Source organism: Carcharodon carcharias, chromosome 7 (genome assembly GCF_017639515.1).
Source record: "Carcharodon carcharias isolate sCarCar2 chromosome 7, sCarCar2.pri, whole genome shotgun sequence".
Lineage (NCBI taxonomy): Eukaryota > Metazoa > Chordata > Chondrichthyes > Lamniformes > Lamnidae > Carcharodon > Carcharodon carcharias.
In genome coordinates, this window is record NC_054473.1 from 37,906,880 (window position 1) to 37,926,479 (window position 19,600).

Consider the following 19,600-nt stretch of genomic DNA (forward strand, 5'->3'; position numbering starts at 1 on the left):
ATTTTTTTAAAAAATAATAGTTTTGAAAAATGTTATAAAACATGTCCGCCCATGTGACAGTAGGCACATGTTATAAATGAAGTTTTAAAAATATTATTTCATTTTTATTTGTTGTTGGAAACCTCATCCCACCATTGGATGAGGTTTCCAAAAAAGCTTGGCCTTTTCTCCTGCCAGCCAACCGTAAGGTTGAACAGACAGCAAAAAATGAGTTTCAATCACCTCGTTAATAGTCGGCCGGCATGCTGCTGATTCCCATGTGCACCCGCCGACCGAAATATTGCCCGATTGTGCGTTGGTGTTGGGATGCTCGCCCAATGTCAACATGTCATTTTACGCTCGAGTGGGTTTGTCATGCGACCGCCCGCCGAAATCAAAATTCTGCCCGAGGAATCAGTCTGGTGAACCTTCGCTTCACTCGCTCAGTGGCAAGTATATTCTTTCTTAGGTAAGGAAACAGGTGTAATGTATGTACATGTCCTTTCTCTCTACAAAGAACAGGGCCCTGTGCATTAATATATGTAGCTTCCAGCACATGCAAATGCGCCATAGTGTGAACCAGATTGATAATCTTAAATTGGTTGTCAATGGTTATCAGTGGTTGACAGTCAGTGCACTGTTACTGGCATTGCCAATGTGAGGCTAGGTATGTCGACTGTATGTCACAAAGACTGGCAGATCATATCAAACAGCCTTCCCCAGCCGCTGTTCGCAATGGGCAGGGTTTAGAACATACCCAACCAGCCCGTGTTTGCAAAACACAAAACACAATGTCCAACATTAGATGTGATTCGGCAATTGGACAACATTTGCTAAATATTCCTCAAAATGCTAAAAATTACACTGACAACCAATTTAAGATTATCAGTCAGGTTTGCAGTGTGGTGATTTGTGTGTACTGGAAGCTACATATATTAATACCCAGGACCCTGTTTTTTGAAGACAGAAAGACCACGTACATACTGTCTCATCTAAACAAGATAAGTGACAGCCATTTGCTGACTCATTCCTCAAGGCAATGCCTTGACCAATCAGGGTCAAGCTGCCTGGTTTAAATTTCGAACAATGCTTGGCAGTTAACTGTCAGTCAACATCACTGGTACATTCTCCATGGCAATGCCACTTGCCAACCAATCAGCACTCTTTTCACATAAGTATAAATTGTTGTTTTCCCCAATTATATTGGTATTCTTGCAAATGTTCTGATGAGTGCAAGATGAAAATGATGATGATGTCTCTTTTATCAGCAATACCCAGGCTTTATACTACCAAACAACTACAAGTAAAAAAATCAGTTCAAATGGTGCCTCGTAAAGCTGTCGTTGGTACTAGTCAGTGCAATGAGGTTGTCCATAGAGTTAATGTAGCTATGAGAGTTTTGAACAAAACATATGTCCCATGTAAGGAATTTAGTATACAATAGGTATATATTTCTTATAGATATATCTTATAGATGTATATTAATTCTTCTTTTGAGCTATATTCAACTATTGAACATCTAGCACAGTGGATTATTATAAAGAAATAACTGAGGAGAAACCAGTTTAGTTTAATTTTGATGTCTGGGTGTTTTGGAGCATATAACATAATCCATGAAGAAGTATGCTTTGGATTAACAATTAAAAAAATAATGGAATTTCGATATAAATTATTGTGAAACAAACTGACAAACAGTGGTGATTCATTTTTATAGATCAATAATAATAATGGGACAAACAGCTGCTCACCATAAGGCTGACTCATTAACGATGGCATATGAGTGCAAATAATCAGCTAAATGTTAAGAAATATGTTGTTTTAGTTCAAAAGTAAAAATAAAATGTATTCAGGAATGTATGTCAAATGGGCAAGTGTGAAATGATTATTTTTATGCCATAGCTAGCTTGGGAAGGGCATTTATGGAAGATAAGGACTGAGAAAAGGATAATTTTAATAATCCTTGAGCCCTGAGTGCCTACACAACCCAAGTTTAATAAATTATACTGGTTTCACAATTTTCCGTAACAAAGTATGTATAATAAAGTGGTGTATTTTACTTATATTACATCCTGGGGACTGGTTAATCTTTTGTCAGCTCTATATTTTTATGCTGACCAGGCTGATCAATGTTATATGATGATGGAATAATTATATTTTGATACAGTTGGTGGTGTACTCCATTAACTTTCAGTGCTGTCAGAAGCTCAATGTGTCAATACCAGTTACTTTGATCGCACAGGGAAACCTTAACAAAGGAAAACCAAATGGACAGCAGTGAAAGGGAAGAAAGCCATGAAAAATAATGGAGTGCAGAGAATGAAAGAAGGACATACCTGAAGTAAGATTGATGCATGTGGGGAAGGAGGCAAAGGTGCCAAGATGAATGGATAGAACACAAGAACAATTTACATTTATATGGCATCTTTAACTAGGAGAAACACACCAAGGTACTTCACAGAAACATAATCAGACAAAAATGGACATCAGGCCAAAGTAAAAGATATTTGTCTAAAGGATGGATAAAGGAGAGGAGGAAGATGGAAAGGCAAAAATGGTTTAGAGATGGAATTCTGGATTGTAAGATCCAGCTGGCTGATGGTATGGCTGTGAACAGTAAGACATGGGGAGTATAGGATGCATGAGACCAGAGCAGCAGTTTTCACTAAAGTTTGTAGGGCAGGAGGTGGCTACAGACATCAGGAGGATGAAGGATAAGGATGAGAATAAGAATTACAAATTTGGTACTTTGGGGGATTGAGAGCCAATTTAGATTTGTGAGCACAGGGATGATGTGTGAACAGGCTGGTGTAGATTGGGATATAGGCAGTGGAGTTTTAGATTAGATGAAGCTTACAGAGGGTGGAGGATGGGAGAAACTAGGATTTCATTGGAATAGTTGAGTCTGATGTAATAAAAGCATGCGTGTGTTATCAGCAGCAGATGGGCAGAGGCAGCAGCCGATGTTACAGAGGTGGAAGTAGTGATTCTTTGTGATGGAAAGGATATGGGGTTGGAATATATTTAAGCTTTACTGATTGCGAATTGTCTGTTTCAAACAGGGATCGTAACCAGAGAAGAGATGGAGTCAGAAATGTGAATAAAGAGTTTGTCAGTGGATTAAGCTATTCAGAGGAAGTTTGGGAAATAATCCCATCATTAACATTAATAATAAAATCAGAAAATTCCAGAAAAACTCAACAGATCTGGCAGCATCTGTGGAGAGAGACAAACAGAGTTAACGTTTCAAGTCGATGACTTTTATCAGAATGCTGATGAAAGGTCATTGACCTGAAATATTAACTCTGTTTCTTTCTCCACAGGTGCTGCCAGACCTCCTGAGTATTTCCAACATTTTCTGTTTTTATTTCAGATTTCCAGCATCCAGACTTTCCTGCTTTTGAAATAACATTAGTGATCCTTGGAGCCTTCATCTTGTAACATAAATTGCTTATATAAAGATAATGGTTGCAATGTAAAGATAGGTTGTGTTTAGGCTTGGCTTTACATTCTGTTTTGTGTAATTTATTCAGCTACTGAGATTATCATTTTCGAGGTCCATAACTTATTGAGACTCTAAAAATTACATAATGTTTTACTGAGGGCTAGAGAGGTACTTTCGCTTCATTTAACCATTTTCCAAGTTGAAAAGGCTGCTGAATTCATTTGAAGTGAAAATACACTTTGTTTATTATCAAAAGAATCCCTGTAAGACTGAGATGTTAAAATTGCATTTTATTGCATTTTAAACAATCAATGAGTCATGGAGCTAGAAAATTCAACAACCCATGACAACTTATTAAAATTTTTTTTTTTTTTGAGGTTAAGTTGTTTGCCCCAGTGCTACTCCAATCATTAGCAAATTAGATTTTCAAGACACTAGGAGCTAAAAGCCAACCCATATAAAGTAACAGGAATTATAAAGCACCCAGTATGGCTACAATAGTCTGCATCAAAATTATATTAAACATTAAACAATGCAATCTAAAATACTCTCAGTAAAAACCAATGTTGTATAATCAGCAGAAAATGGCCCCACTTCAAATCATATGATGGGGGAAGATCATTGATCAAAAAGCAAAAGGTAATTGGGCCTAGGACACTGCCCCCAAGAACTTCTGCAGTAATATCCTTGGGCTGGGGTGATTGCAATCCAACAACGACGACTATCTTCTCCTTGCATTTGCTTCTGTGTTTCCAACTCTTGTAGGAAAAAAAGACTGAAAACTGGAATTGTTCCTGCTACTGTCTTACTGTTCTGCTCATGTAGAGATCTACTCAGAGGATGATTATCAGAAACCTGAAAATTTTTATAATGTTTGAACATTAGCACAACTATAGGTATGGAACATCTCCTGAACCCTTCCCCTGCTGCCTCAGATAGGCAAGATTCCAGTACTCAGTTGCTCCCTGCCCTTTCTGATGGGTTCATGGACAAATGTTGGCTGTTTCTTCTACAGTGGCTTGCTGTTCCTGCAAAATTACGTGCAGATTTTTCCTACATGAGAACAGAATTTGTGTTACTTTTTGTCTCAAATTTGTTTATTTGAAAACTGTTGGAGGATTCGTATCAAATCCCTTATTAATCTTACATAATGAGCCAGATCTTCTGATGCCAACAGTGGTGTATGTTGAGATGTCCGTCGCTGTTGTGCTTTAGGACCCTGAGGAAGTCCTGCCATGCGCACATGCATTGTAATTGCCCAGGAAGTTTAAACACTTAAGTTTGTAACTGCTTTTTTCCAGTACATATTGATCTATTGTCTGCAAAGTTTAAAATACAAGTGAATGACTAGCTGCTGCCAGAATACATGCCTTTGCTGATCTTGTAAGGTCATTAACTGATGTTCTGTGCTTGGTAACAGGATATCTTTGGCATTAGGGAGTTGCCGTTCATTGTCAGTGCCACTTTCTTCTACATGGTTGTGGTTACTGTATCATCGCTCACTTTGATTGTTTTGTTCCCTTTGTTCTAATTTTAGTTGCAAGAGTACTTACATCACTTTCAGAAGTGCTACTGTCTCATTTATTCTTGTTGAAGATATGTCTTCACTTCCTTGCAGGTTCTGCTTTGAAAGAAGCTCAGTTTGCAAGTACATCTTCAGAAATGCTTCCTTGCTCTCCTGGACACCTTTGCAGAACACAGCAGTTCCTAGCAGAGCTTACAACTTTGTTCTAACCAAGAACATTACAATGAGCTGATGCTGTGACTTCTTACAGCGTCAGTGTCAGAGCCATTGGCTGGGCTGAAAAGCTACCTCATCACCCTTCCAGCAGGTGATTGTGGCACTGACAATTTCAAGGCTGAAGTATACTAATGCCTACAGCAAAATCAGCTACAGGTTCATGATATTATCAGAGATTGATGAAGAAATACTGCATAGCTAATTGAATGCTTCACCAAAAAAAAACCCAAACACAACAGTGCTTAGAAGTTGCAGCTGTAAAGATATCTGTATATTGTCAGGTCCAGAAAATTCCTTTAACACCAATCATCTGTCAACATCTGTCAACCTCCGACACATGTTTGATTGAATCCAACTTCATCTGGTAATAACAAAACTCATCACATCTGGCCTCTCTGACAAACAGCTCTATGAAATCCTATTAGCTTAGTTGACAGTCAAAAGTTGAAGGTCAAAAATACCTTAATAAATATCAGATTATAAAAGCACTTGTCCCAGATGATCTCATTCCCAGCTCCTGTTCAGTCTTTGTCAATGCTTTAATCTGATTTATAGAAGACAGAATACTTTTCTCTTATAATGTCAATACAATGCTCTGCTAAGCAATTGATAAAATAGAATTTCAAGCTTCCAGAAGGAAGCTTAATTTGATGAATAGAAAAAAGTGTATCACGAACCGCAAATTAAGGTGGGAATAAATGTTTAAGCACACTATTTAAAAAGACTAGCAGGATGCACTGTACAGTATTTTGCAAGTCCACAGATAAACTACACCTTATGAACCAGCAAGAAATTTGGATTATGCACTCCCAGCTCTAAAAAGAAATTAGCCTGTGTATTGCATAATTATGCAATAAAAACATGCCATTCTCTGTATATTTTACTAGTATTTACATTATTACCAATATGGTAAAGAAAAGCTAGATTTATTATGCTTACCCAGAAGAGCACTGCTATTAAGAATACAGCATCATTTCAGAGAAACATGCATAAGGTGAAAGATGTTATCAAGGGTCACAGATTACCCGAAAGGGTCAAGGAGTTACAAGTGGTTTATTGAGGAGCAACAGTTTAAATACCACACATAATCAGGATAGACAGAGCAAACATAAGACTCATAACAGATGAGACCATTTTACCAGCTCCAGATTGGACAAACTAATGGCAAGGCAGAACAGTTTGAGCTTTGCCCTCTACGGTAATGTTCTCTTCTTCTGTCACTTCCCAAGCTGGCTAAGGCATTAAACCAAAGATAGCATGGATCCACCTTGGGGACCTCTCCTCTATCTGCCCTGACACCACATACTTTATTTTAGGGACTGGTGGGGTACCTCACACCAATCACTTGTTTAGTTACATTTACTCATTTCTTTGACTTTGTCCAAATACAATGGAATACATACATAAGTCAGACCTCTCATAACCCTCGCTTCAGTTCAATGAGATCATTCTTTTGCTTACCTTTTGTACAGACATGTTGTCACCTTCTCCAGACAGTTTGTTTAGATACACAGAGCATGAAGTTCCTTCCCATCCTCTTATCAGGCCCGGCTTCGCCTACACAAATATCTGTTTCTATGTTATGTCCTTGGCCACATACCGAGCCCTTGTGATAAACCTTATCCATCATGATTAACATTGTTCTGTGTCAGTTCAGGCAGACTACTGAAGAATTTCCCTGAAATATTTAACTTATGATTTTATAAGACCGCTGTTTCTCCCAAAGGCATCATATTTTTCATCTTCTAAATGTTTAAGAAAAACACTCATTCTATGAAAACAAGTATTCTACTTTACAAGCCAGTCACTTTACTCTAAAATAGATTTTCCCTAACTTTATTCTGTAACATAGCTTCCTCAGGAACCTTTGTGCTAGATAAGACTCTTAATAATGGATGTTCAGGTCACAAAATAAAGGCTGTGAAAAATAAGATCACATTCAGTTAGTTTCAGCCACTATTTAGGGGATGTATTAACCTGTGTAAATCTGGTTGGCTTTTCCGATATCACAGACTTAGGGTGGAATCATCCGGTCCCATTGGCGGCGGGCGTCATGGTGGGTTTGGAGGGGGGATGGGGGGCAAAGAATTCAGAATGAGGAGCAGAAATCAGTTCCACGCCGACACAAAATCACAGTGGGATCACCGATGATGTCTGCCATTGTAGGCTGCAAATCCCACTGGAAGCCGATGTGAACATGACTTGCATCCCGCTAATGGGATGCAAAGGAAGGCCTGGCCAGAATTGTCCCCTCATGCCCGATATACCGTCACACTGGCGGGAAAACATGCCACCCAGAACAAGTCTAGACAAGTGTGATGTGCAGAAGTCAGGGCTGACCTTTAGGGCCTTGCTCAGCTCATGGACATCCGAGGAGAAGATGATGCTGGAACCGTACAGCTACCAGACCCTGAAGAAATACATGCATCGCATGCTGTGTGGACCTTCATACACATGGCTCCACCACGGAGCAGCATTCAGAAGGTGGGAGGTCTCCATTGATGCATCGGAACATCACGGTCTTGACCATGGGCTCGCACCATTTGAAGATGCAGGTCAGCTCAGATGGACAACTGAAAGAGACCCTCAGCAGGCAGCATTGAAAATGCTCGGGACAGTGAGATGAGTGTGATGGATGGAGGCTCCACGTGTGTGGGAGAGTGCTTGCAGGAGACACCAAATGACCCTACCACACACACGCTTCTCCCTCCAGAATCATTCATGGTCCGCCTGCGTGCAGCTGAACTGCGAGTGGGGGGATGCAGGGGAGGACTCGTGAAGCCTGTCAATGAAACTGAAAGGCAACATTCCACATTATTCAGTGAAAGTGAACATATTTTCAGGTGATAAAGTGACAAATCGCGTTCACCAGTGAAACCACTTGTGATCAGAACTTCCGAGTCCATGAAGGCTCCGGCTTGCTTTGGCTGTTCTCCTGTGGGTCAGCTGTTCCCTCTGCAGTGACAGAGGATGAGGTTGAGTGGGGGGTCACAGGCAACGGGGACTTAGTGGAAGCGGACAGCTTCTGAGATGCCTGAATAGATGACCCATGGTGTCCAGCAGCTGCTTCTTCTGCCTTCGGGTGCTTGAGGGCCCTAGCCTGACTCTCTGAGGGGGGGGGAGCACCCGGAGGGATGTCAAGGTGCCCCATTTTCCTCTCATATTGCCACAGCAGGAACTCACCCATGGCTATGCAATAGAGTGCACGTCTGCGCACATCTCCACATTCTGCTGGACTAGGGTCTCTATGGCATCCACCAACCTCCCCATGAAGACCTCTATACGCGTTCATGTGGGCATCACTTCATCAGAGAGCAGACAGCCACACTCCTCCAACCTGCGTGCCACTCTGATGAGGGCTTCCAACAGCTCTGTGTGATGCTCCCCCACCTTCTGCTGACTGTCCACGATGAGCTGGAAAGCCGAAACCAGAGGCTTGTCACTTGACTTGGATCTCACAGTTGCCTCTTCCCCAGCCTTCCTCCAAGTGTCAGGGAGCTTGGCTGAACCTGCCTCCTCCTGCTGCAGACATGTATTAGTGCGGTGATCACCAGATTGTGAACCCAAGCCTGATCTAGATCTAGGTCCCACTGAGGTGTGTGTCTGTGCAATGGTGGAGGGTGTGGGTAAGCACTGTGATGGGTCTTCAATGCTGCTTGTTTCCAGCTGTTCAGTGGAGGAAGTGTCACCTTCGCTGGTGGTGAGGATCTAGATGGAGCTGAGGGACTGGCTGGCTGAAGATATCTGTCATTTGGCAGAGTTCCTTGTGAACCAAAGTAGAGATAATTAGTGCATGTCAGCAGAGTCAAAAACAGGAGAGAGGGCACTCACAGTTGCATTGAGAGAGGGATGATGTGGTGCAGGATTCTCACATGGGTGTTTGCTGCTGACCTCACCGTCACTGGAGGCATGGTCCATGCCCTCACCAGTCAGCGTGATGGCACGCTCCTCAAAGACAATGAGGGACCTAATGTGGACCACTCCACCTCTGGTCTGGGACTTCTCCCTGCTGATGTGAGCTAGCTTCTCCTGCATGAAAACAGCTGTACAGAGTTTGATCAGGATACATGGCACTGCGTGGAATGTTTGTGTGGTGAGCAGAGCCATGGGCGAGATGAGGACACGAGCTCCAGAGGATATGAGCCTGATGGAGATGTGAGGGTGTGTGTGTGAGAGTTAGTCATGTTGTCCTTTGAGGTGTGAGATCCCTGTGGATGTGTGATGTGTTTGTGAGTGTGAGTTGAGAGTGATGAGGTGGTTGCCTTACCCTGGCGGAATTAATGAGAGCATTCATCCTCTTTCTGTGCTGAATGGCTGACCTCCTCTGTGCTCCAGTGGCGTTAACCACCACTGCCATCGCCTCCCAGGCAGGATTGGTGACTCTGGTGAACCTCCTGCAGCCAGAGCAGGGGCAGACGACATCGCGGCCGCCTTCCACTACGTCCAGCAGGCGCCCCAGAGAGGCACACTAAATTTGGGGGTTGCCATTTCACTGATTTTCGGGGCCATCTGTGGCCTGGAGCTGCCCTGGTAGACATGAAGTAGGCTACACTCTGGTGCGCTTTAAATATGGTGCCCGAAGCAAGGAAGCGTGGAGGTCATGGCGTGACAGGCAAATCCAAGCCCACCCGCCAGCGATCCAGCATGTTTCCCATGAATTATTAACGAGACAGTATGCACCAGGAAGGGGACAATTTGGCATGAAAACCCGTCATTGCGGCTGGCAGTGAAACATCTTTTTTCACACCCACGAGAGCACTTAGTGCGAATCAGGGACAATTCTGCTCTTACTGTTCCTAACTTCTTATTGCCATTGGTATTTGCATTGTTGAAGGGCATATACACTTTATTTCATTTTTGTATGTGTCTTAAATTAAATGTTTAATATTTGTTAAACGTTTTGTTTTGGCACAATCATATTATGAAATACAACAGCAAAGGCTGTGCTGGTAACATGGGCTGAGGAAATGGGTAACCAACAGAGATACGACTGCAACTAACATTAAAAAGGGAATCTCAAGGTCTTCTATAAGCATATAAATAATAAAAGGGTGGTAAAAGAAAGAGTAGGGCCCATTAGGGATAAAAAAAGTTCTCGTGGAGGCTGGAGAAATAGTTGTGGTATTAAACAAGCACTTTGCACCTGTTTTTACAAAAGAAGAAGATGCCACCCAGGCTGAGGTGAGAGAAGAGTTAACCAGTACACTCGAATAACTTACAGTTGAGAAAGAGGAGGTGTTAGAAAGGCTATCTTTACTTAAAATAGATTATGTACCAAGACCGGATGAGATGCATCTAAAGGTACTGAGGGAAGTGAGAGTGGAAATTGCAGAGGCACTAGTGACAATCTTCCAGTCTTCCTTAGTCACAGGTGTGGTGGCAGAGGACTGGAGAATTGTGAATGTTGCACCCTTGTTCAAAATGGGGTGCAAGGATAATGTTGGCAACTACAGAACAGTCAGTTTGATTTCAGCGGTAGGGAAACTTCTGGTTCGGGCCAAAATCAATAATCACTTAGACAAGTGCATGATAATTAAGGAAAGCCAGCATGGATTCATTAAGGGAAGATCATGTTTAACTAACTTGTTGGAGGTTTTGAGGAGGTAACAGAGAAGGTTAACAAGTGCAATGATGTTGATGTGATATATAGATCTTCAAAAGGCTTTTGATACAGTGCCACACAACAGGCTTGTGAGCAAAATTCTAGCTCATGAAATGAAAAGGAAAGTTGGCACTTGGATAAGAAATCGGTTGAGTGACAGGAACCAGAGAGTAGTGATAAATTGGTATTGTTCAGATTGGAGGAAGGTTTGTCGTGGAGTTCCCCAGGGGCCAGTGTTGGGACCCTTGGTCTTCCTGATACATATTGATAACCTAGACTATGGGCATGATTTCAAAATTTATAAATGACACCAAGATTGGAAATATTGTCAACAGTGATGAGGAAAGTCTTGAACTTCAAAAGGACATAGATATATTGATGAATTGGGCAGACAAGCAGAAGATGAAGTTCAATGTAGAGAAGTGTGAGGTGATTTGTTCTGGCAGGAAGAATATGGAGAGACAGTATAAAATAAAGCGAGAAACTCTAAAGGAGGTGCAGGAACAGAGGGATCTCGGTTATATGCACATTGAAGATGGCAGGGCATGCTGAGAGAGCAGTTAATAAAGGATATAGTATCTTGGGCTTTATTAATAGGGACATTGAGTACAAGAGGAAGGAGGTCATGTTGAACTTGTATAAGACACTGGTTACGCCTCATCCAATTGTACTGCCACTGTACTGCGTCCAGTTCTGGGTGCCATACCTGAGGAAGGATGTGAAGAAATTAGAGAGAGTACAGAAGAGATTCACAAGAATGATTCCAGGATTAAAGAACTGTAACTATGAGGATAGATTGGAGAGGTTGGGACCGTTTGCCTTGGAGAAAAGAAGGCTGAGAGGAGACCTGTTAGAGGTGTTCAAGATCCAAAGGAGTATGAACAGGGTAAACATGAGAAACTGTTCCCACTCAAGAGAACATCAAGAACAAAAGGGCACAGATGTGAGGAAATATTTTTCCACCTGGAGAGTGGTTGGAATCTGGAATTAACTCCCTGAGAGGATGGTGGAGGCAGATTCAATCAAGGTATTCAACAGGGGATTGGATTGCTATCTGAAAAGAGAGAATGTGCAAGGTTATGGGGATAAGGCAGAGGAGTGGGACTGGATAGAATGTTCTTTTAGAGAGCCAGTGCAGACTCAATGGGCCGAAAGGGCTCCTTCTGGTCTGTAAGGATTCCATGAATTAACTTAAAATAAATCAGAAAATTAGATCATTGATGCAGTTGGGTCTGTGCACAAATGAGAAATACAAAACGATGGACAGGAAACAGCCAACTAGTCCATCAATCCAGTCCCAACATTAGGATCATGGCTTCAAAGAGACATGGATCCAAGGGTGGGCACTCATTACCAAGCAGTGGACAGAAGATGATCCAGCACACAGTTCATCCAGAAAGAAGAAGACAAAGAACAGCATCTCTAAACTGAAAAAATAATCTTGCAAAAAGATGTTTTAATATCAGTAACGTAATAATAAAGAGGAATGTACTTTGATGTGGATTTCATTCCAATTAGTAGTTAGTTTTCACATGTTCCAGCTAAACTGTAATGAATGTAATTTGCATCAACCAGATCATTAAGCAGAATGTTCCACCTTGCAGAAAAATCTGATATTCCATCAAATAATGTTGAGATTTTTCTCATCACCTGAGCTGTTTGGGAATGTTGGTGTCATATCTCTGCCATCAGCCTTAACACCATTAGCCTACATTTCTGCTGTGGAGACCACAGATGCTGCCAGACCTGCTGAGTATCTCCAGCGTTTTCTGCCTTTATTTCAGATTTCCAGAATTCTGCAATATTTTGCTTAACGTATGAAGACAAATATCTATCCTAAGAGTTACAAAAAAGAAAAAGAAAATACTGAAATATAACTATTTCTTATAATTAACTAAGAAAACTATAATTTTAACGTTTGTACGAACAGATTCAATTAGTCTTTGTTGTGAATGAGGGTAGACTGCCACCTTGTGGCTTTTTGTGATCTATGTGTTTACTTTAGATTAATAATGGTTCTACCTAATAAAAACTATGGGCAGAATTTAGCCGTTGTTGGGCGGGCTTGGTGGGAGTGGTCGGGAAGCCTACCGCCACCTGCGATCGGGGCCGGACTGCGATTTCACACTGGTCAGCACAGCCTGTGTGGGCTGGGGGTGGGGAGTGCCAGCGTGAACTTCATGCATGTGCACGAGTGCGTGCTTGCAAATCTCCCTGAGGCACAAAGCTGCCTCAGGGAATTGAACATTTTTCCAAATATAAGATAAGGATTTCAAAAATGTACTAAAACATGTCCCTTCATGTGACTCTGATACATGAGCAAAGACATGTTATAAATGAAATGTAAATTTTTTTTTTTATTTTCTTTTTATTTTTTGTTGGAAACCTCATCCCGCCTGTGGATGAGGTTTCCTAAAAAGTGCAAAGGCCGCTTGGCCTTTTCGCCTGCCCGCCAACCGTAAGGTTAGACGGGCAGCGAAAAATTTCTTTGAAGTACCTTTTTAATGGCCTTAATAGGCCTTTTAATTGTCAGCGGGTGCACTGCTGACCGAAATATCGCACGACTGTGCGTTGGCATTGAGATGCTCGCCTGACATCAACGCACATCATTTTACGATCGAGCAGGTCAGGCGTGCGCCTGCTCACCAAGGTAAAAATTTTGCCCTGTGCTGAATATTGACAAGGCAGAAATGGTGCATATTCCATGTTTAGAATCACTCATTTGACTTATTTCAGATTCAGTTGTGAATGCTCAGATTTAACCTACTATAGGCTTAAAGGAGTTTCTATTATGTCTAGCTATAAGATTGCATAAATTGAGTGCCACCACAAATGCCCTGTAACACTCGATGTCACAAATAATCATAATCTACCACAATTCACACAAGTGTATTCTGGGTTAACTTAATTCACATGATTCATACTTATCATGTGAGGATTCCCAACATTGATCCACCCAGCCACAACTATCATCCAACTTCTACTTCCTCAATACCTGCACTAGAAAAATCCCCAGCAATCAGTAAAACTCCAAATTCAATAATGTAACTGTGCTGTTGCTTGCTTTATTGCAGTGCAACTTAGTGATATCACATCAAATGGTTTTTAAAGAGGAACTTGATTAACTACTGTTTTCCCTCTGTTTTACCACTGCCAATACCTCTTCTGTCAGTGTGGTTCATGGCCGCTTTTCTCTTAGTTCACCAATTTATTCAATATAGCTTGTGGCTTCTGTTTAAAAACCTCTCTTCCCTCTTTCTCACCCAATCACTGTTCTCCTCCGTGGCGTCTGTGATTGCCAAAGAAGGAGAAATTAGGCAGAAAGCTTGGTCAAATAGATGGATTTTATGGAGGGGCTCAAAGGAAAAGAGGTAGGCACATGGGGAGAGAGGTTTGGGGAAGAAACCGCAGAGCATGAAGACAAGGTGCTTGAAGGCACTCTCAATGCTAGAGTGGTCAGGCAGGGAGGGGGGATGCACAAAGCCAAAGTCAAAGGAGCAGAATGTTCAGGGAGGGCTTGGATTATTAGTCTAGAGGAGGTTCAGGTAGGAAGGAGTGAGGCCACGATCATATTTAAACATGAAGATGAGATTGTTAAGTTTCAGGCATTGGGGGTCTGGAAGTCACTGTACATCAGTGAGGAGAAGGGTCAAAGGCCATCAGGACTTGGTGTGGGACAAATACATTGTCAGTAGAATTTTAGATAGGATAAAGTTTATGGCCAAGCAGGAGATCAATGGAATAGTGAAGTCTGAAGATTAAGGTGTGTAAGGGTGTCTCAGCAGCAGACAGGCTGAAGTAGGGTTGAAAGCAGGCAATCTTACAGAGGTGAAACAAAACCAGAAGCTCAGCAAAGAGTTGAACATCGAGGCTGTGAACAGTCAGGTTCAAACCAAGACAGTAGCCAGGGAGGAGGTTGGAGTCATTGGAATGGGTACGGAGTTGGCGGCAAGATCGAAGATAATGGGTTCAGTTTTCTCGAAAAAACATAGAATGACAGAAGGTGGCCATTTGGCTCATCATGCCTGTGCGGACTCTTTGAAAAAGCATTCTCTTCAGTCCTACTCCTCTGCTCTTTCCTGTAGCCTTACAAATATCCTCTTTTTGAGTATATTTCTAATTATCTTTTGAAAGTTATCATTGAATCTGCATCGATTATGTTTTCAGGTAATGGATTCCAGATTGTAACAACTTACTGCATGAAAGAATGTTCTAATTTCTTCCAACTTTTGGCCAATTATGTTAAAGCTGTGTCCTCTGGTTACCACCTGCCAGTGGAAACAGTGCTCCCCCGTTTACTCTGTCAAAACCTTTGATCATTTTGAACACTTTTATCAAATCTGCACTTAACTTTCCCTTCTTTAAGGAGAATAATTCCCCAATCTTTCCAGATAGAAGCCTCTCCAAGCTTCTCCAGATGGATAGACAGACAGACAGACAGATAGATAATTGGCTTATTGAAAAATCATGATGGTGTCAGGTGCTGAATTGTGATCACAATACAAATAAAATAACTAATCATAATTCACAACATAGTTATAGACAATCATTAAAATAGAAATTAAGCATAAAATAATAATAAGAGGATTGCAGAAATGTGATCATTTCAGCATGCAAGTAATTGCAATGTGTTGCAAAATGCAGGTCTTCTTAACCAGTGATTTGCAAAGGATTATAATATAAGGTTTAACTTAACGAAATTACAGCTCTTCCAATTCCGGCTGCCTGATGAGCAGACAGCACAGAGATAGAGGAGAGTTTGAGAGACGTGACGGAGAGGTAGAACTGGCAGTCATGCACTTACATGTGGAAACTATGCTACGAATTATGTTGTCAAGTGGCACCATGCAGATGAAGAGAAGGTTAATTAAAATGGATCCTTGGGGGCTCCCAGTTTGATGGTTCAGAGACGGGAGGAGATATGAGACATATTCAGCTTACAATCAGTTACAATGCTGGAAAAGGAGGCGATACAGTAAAAGAGAATGATTACATAGGGCAGAATTCTCCCTTCGGCAAGCGGGGGCAGGGCCCGCTCACCGACCCAGCGGTGTCCCAATGTCACCGCGCGTCATTTAGATTTTCAGTTTGGCGGGCACGCAACCGAGTCGGCTGCGCGCCTGCCAAACTGTCAAAGGCCTATTAAGGCCTATTGAAAAGTAATTAAAACAGTTAAAGTTGCTGCCTGTCCAACCTTAAGGTTGGCGGGCAGGCAAAGAGCCCAGGCGGCCTTCAGAAAAAACATGAAACTTCATCCACGGGCAGGATGAGGGATTTAAAATTTGTGTTACATTTTTAATAAAAGTAATTGGCATGTCTCAACTCGTGTGACAGTGTCACATGAGGGGACATGTCAATAAAGTATTTCTCATCGTTTATTATCTTTTTAAAAGTAACGCTGATCTCCCTGAGGCAGCACTTCGCCTCAGGGAGATCTGTGCACACATTTGTGCGCATGTGCAAAACAGCGCACTCCTGGCTCAGGGAATCCCTGCCCACACAGGGAGCACATAGGGCTTCCTGGCACACATCACGCTGGGTGGACCTTAATTGGCCCACCCACGTAAAATGGCGGCGCGCCCCCAACCGGGATGCCGATTGGGAACCCACCCACTCGTGCCTGCTCCCACACAACCCCCCCGATGGGGGGAAAGTGCTGCCATAGTGTTGTGTAGAAATAAAGATGGTGTGACCAATCATGTTGAAGGCTGCAGAGAGGCCAAAGAGGATAAGATAGGATAATACACAATGATCACAATATCAGGGAATATTGTTTTGGTGCTATAAGAACAGCAAGAACCTTGGTGATAAGAGCTACACTTCTGCTCAGTAATTTTGGTGAGCAGGCAGTGGAAAATATAGCCTGGTGGTGGTTTCAATAAAGGGCAAGTTGTCAGCACCCATGAGTCAAGTTTCAGTAAAATTGCATTCCAGTCCATTAGCTAAACAACCTGCCATCCAGCTAATTATGAGCAAAGGCAGAGCAGAATCAGCAGTATATTTTTTAAAGTATATAGTTTTCAAAAACCAAGGAGCAATAAGCCCACCAAATATGTACAATGTTATATTCTGTATTGCGTTGTATATTTCTGTAACATCATGATAATGTGAAGTTTGTGGCAGGGCAATATGCAACTTAAAATGACTAAAATGTTGTGAATAAATGGCAGTTCTATTATCTGGTTGTTGTTCCTTTAACAGCCCAATACCTCATAGGAGTTTAGAATTTTTTCCCCTGTGTTTAGAAAACATTTAAATGTAAATGTAAGTGCAATTTTTATACCAATTTTATATTAAAACATTTACTTTCCACTTACATGTCTTAGCTTGGTGATGGTTTCTGATGGTCTAATAGGTATATGTCAGTCCGCAGGACCATTTGTGTGTTCCATGGGAAAGGCTAGAAATACTGGGCAGAATTTTGCCCTTGATGGGCGGGCAGGCCCGACCGACTCGATGCTGGGCGGGCAGCCAGCCAATCGCCGCCGCCGAAACGGGCCACGCCGCCATTTTAAGTGGACGGGCCAATTAAGGCTATGCACTTCCTGTGCAGGTGGGGGGAGGGATTCCCCAGCTGCCAGAGTGCGCACATCTCCCTGAGGCTAAATGGCGCTTCAGGAAGATCACTGAAACTCTGTAAGACTCTAAAAATAGAAAAATTTAAAAATCATTAATGTGTCCCCCTCACATGAAAATGTCACAGGAGATGGGACGTTTTAGTGAAGAACACAAACACTTTATTAAAAATTTTAAACCCGATATCAAACCTCATCCCGCTACTGGATGAGGGTTTTTAAAAAATCACTTACCCGCCTGCCCGTTGGGCCAGTGCGCCAAGCTGATGTTCGCACGGGCTCCTCAAAATCCTGGTCGATTGGAGAGTTAATGGCCTTAACAAGGCCTTTAATTAATGGTGGGCGCACGTCCACCGACCGAAATATCGCGATGCCACCCGCTGACGTCGGGACGCTCGCACAATGTTAGCGCGCAACATTTTAAGTTTGTGGACTCCATCACCCGCACACCAGCCAGAAGATTCTGCCCACTGATTCTGTCTCCTCTCCCTGCTCCCAGATTGGAACATTGTGGCACAGCAGTGTAAAGCACTTAGGATATGGGAACATACAAAATTGATGGGCAGGAAAAGACAGGCTAGTTCATCAAACCTCCCACAAAATATAATAGTCTGTGCATTACAAAAATGTATTTGTATTCAGAACTGCAGAGCAAAGAAAACATAATTCTATTCTCATTTGTAATGACAATTGGAGACAGCTTACCCTGTTTTAAGATTGTAAGTTTGACTCTCAACATTTTCAATTAGCACAGTTAACACAATGTTACATGAAAAAAAAGCAAGAAGAGCACATATTCTGATTGCATGTAGCTACTGCTATTGTAAACACATATCTTCATAAGTGAATATTTATAGACTAATTAGCACTGCAATTAAACATTATCCACAAAGAATTCTTCATGTGATATAGTGTGGTACTTGTGGAAAGAGTGATGGTGAACCTACATTTTTTATATGACATGATCTGTACAAAGTCTTTAACAGCAATCATTGAGGAATTGGACATAACAGCATAGAAGAACACTGTGGGGACACTTCCCTCTTTGGATATCTGCTGAGCACACAGTGAGACGTTGAGATTCAACAGGGAGCTGCAGGCAAATTATATTCATCACCTGACCCTGATCAGGTGGCACAGTGGCATAAAATTGAACCTGGTGATTTCCTGTCTCAAGTTTCCTACAAGTTTCAAATCACTTGTAAATGACAGTGGGGAGGTAATGCCTAGAAAAACCATTCAATTACCTTGTCTAATATCTCCTATTACCAATGACCAAGGAACTGGCAGAAGATGGACAGAGGTATTTTCTGGGCCAGTGATGTAACACAATTTGAACTCCCCTCAGAGGAAAAGCGCCAAGTGGTGCAGATTTCAGTCCCCCAAAATATACCTGATTTTACGTACCTGCATTTGTCCTCAGGCCTATTTCCAGGTTTTTCTGCCCCTTTAAAGCAGCTCTCATCTCTGCTGTTACTGCAGAGGGTATCCCATCAGTCCCACCTGTCTTTTCTGTGCTGTCGGTGGAGGCCTCCCTCTTGATATTAGAAGTCTCACTGTTGCATGAATTGAGAGAAATCCAGCTCTATAACTTATAAAACAACTTTTCAAACGGATAACAGGTGACACCATGGCAAAACACTAATTTTTCATGGTTGAGAGATGTGTCAGTGAGAAGACAAAGAAGTCAATTTTTCTTACTACTGGTGTGGCTTGTATTGGGCACCAGTGCAGCCTCCCGAACGGTAGCCTAACTCTGTGCCACAAATGCAGCTATAGCACATTGAGTTCATGGACTTGATCACTAGTTCAAATGGTGATTGGAAACTACTTGAGTCATGAACAATTAGAAAAAAGTCAAGTCTTGTAATTATTTTGTGTATTCAATATTTTGGATCTAACTGTTTTGAACTCAAAGGTGGGGTAAAGTGTTCATAAAAAAGTTAGTTACCATTTTGTGTTTTAAAAAGTATGAAGAAGAAAAAAGGAGGAGAAAGCCCAATTACAAGAGTGTTGACCTCTCTGAACTGGAATGGGAAGACAAGGATGACATTGTAAGTCCCTATTTAGTTTTAACGCTTTCTAGATTGCAAGATCATGGGCTGGATTTTTGCGAATTTGGGAAGACTCTGTGGATCTTTAAAATTGGCGGGAGGTCCCACCCCCATCTCTGACAGATCCAATATTGCCGGCAAGGAAATGAGGGTGGGCGTAATTCACACAAAAGGGAAACCTGAACTCAGCAGGCCCTTTTGACCTTA

General features: G+C 42.0%; 1 protein-coding gene across 1 annotated transcript in view; it reads left to right on the plus strand.

The window, feature by feature from the left end:
- Positions 1 to 19,600, plus strand: part of cacna2d3a (calcium channel, voltage-dependent, alpha 2/delta subunit 3a) — a 1,018,794-nt gene that overhangs the window by 702,031 nt on the left and 297,163 nt on the right. Inside the window, exon 18 of the mRNA XM_041191614.1 lies at positions 19,310 to 19,393. Within this exon, the coding sequence (XP_041047548.1) occupies positions 19,310 to 19,393 (84 nt within the window). The remainder of the gene's footprint in view (positions 1 to 19,309; positions 19,394 to 19,600) is intronic.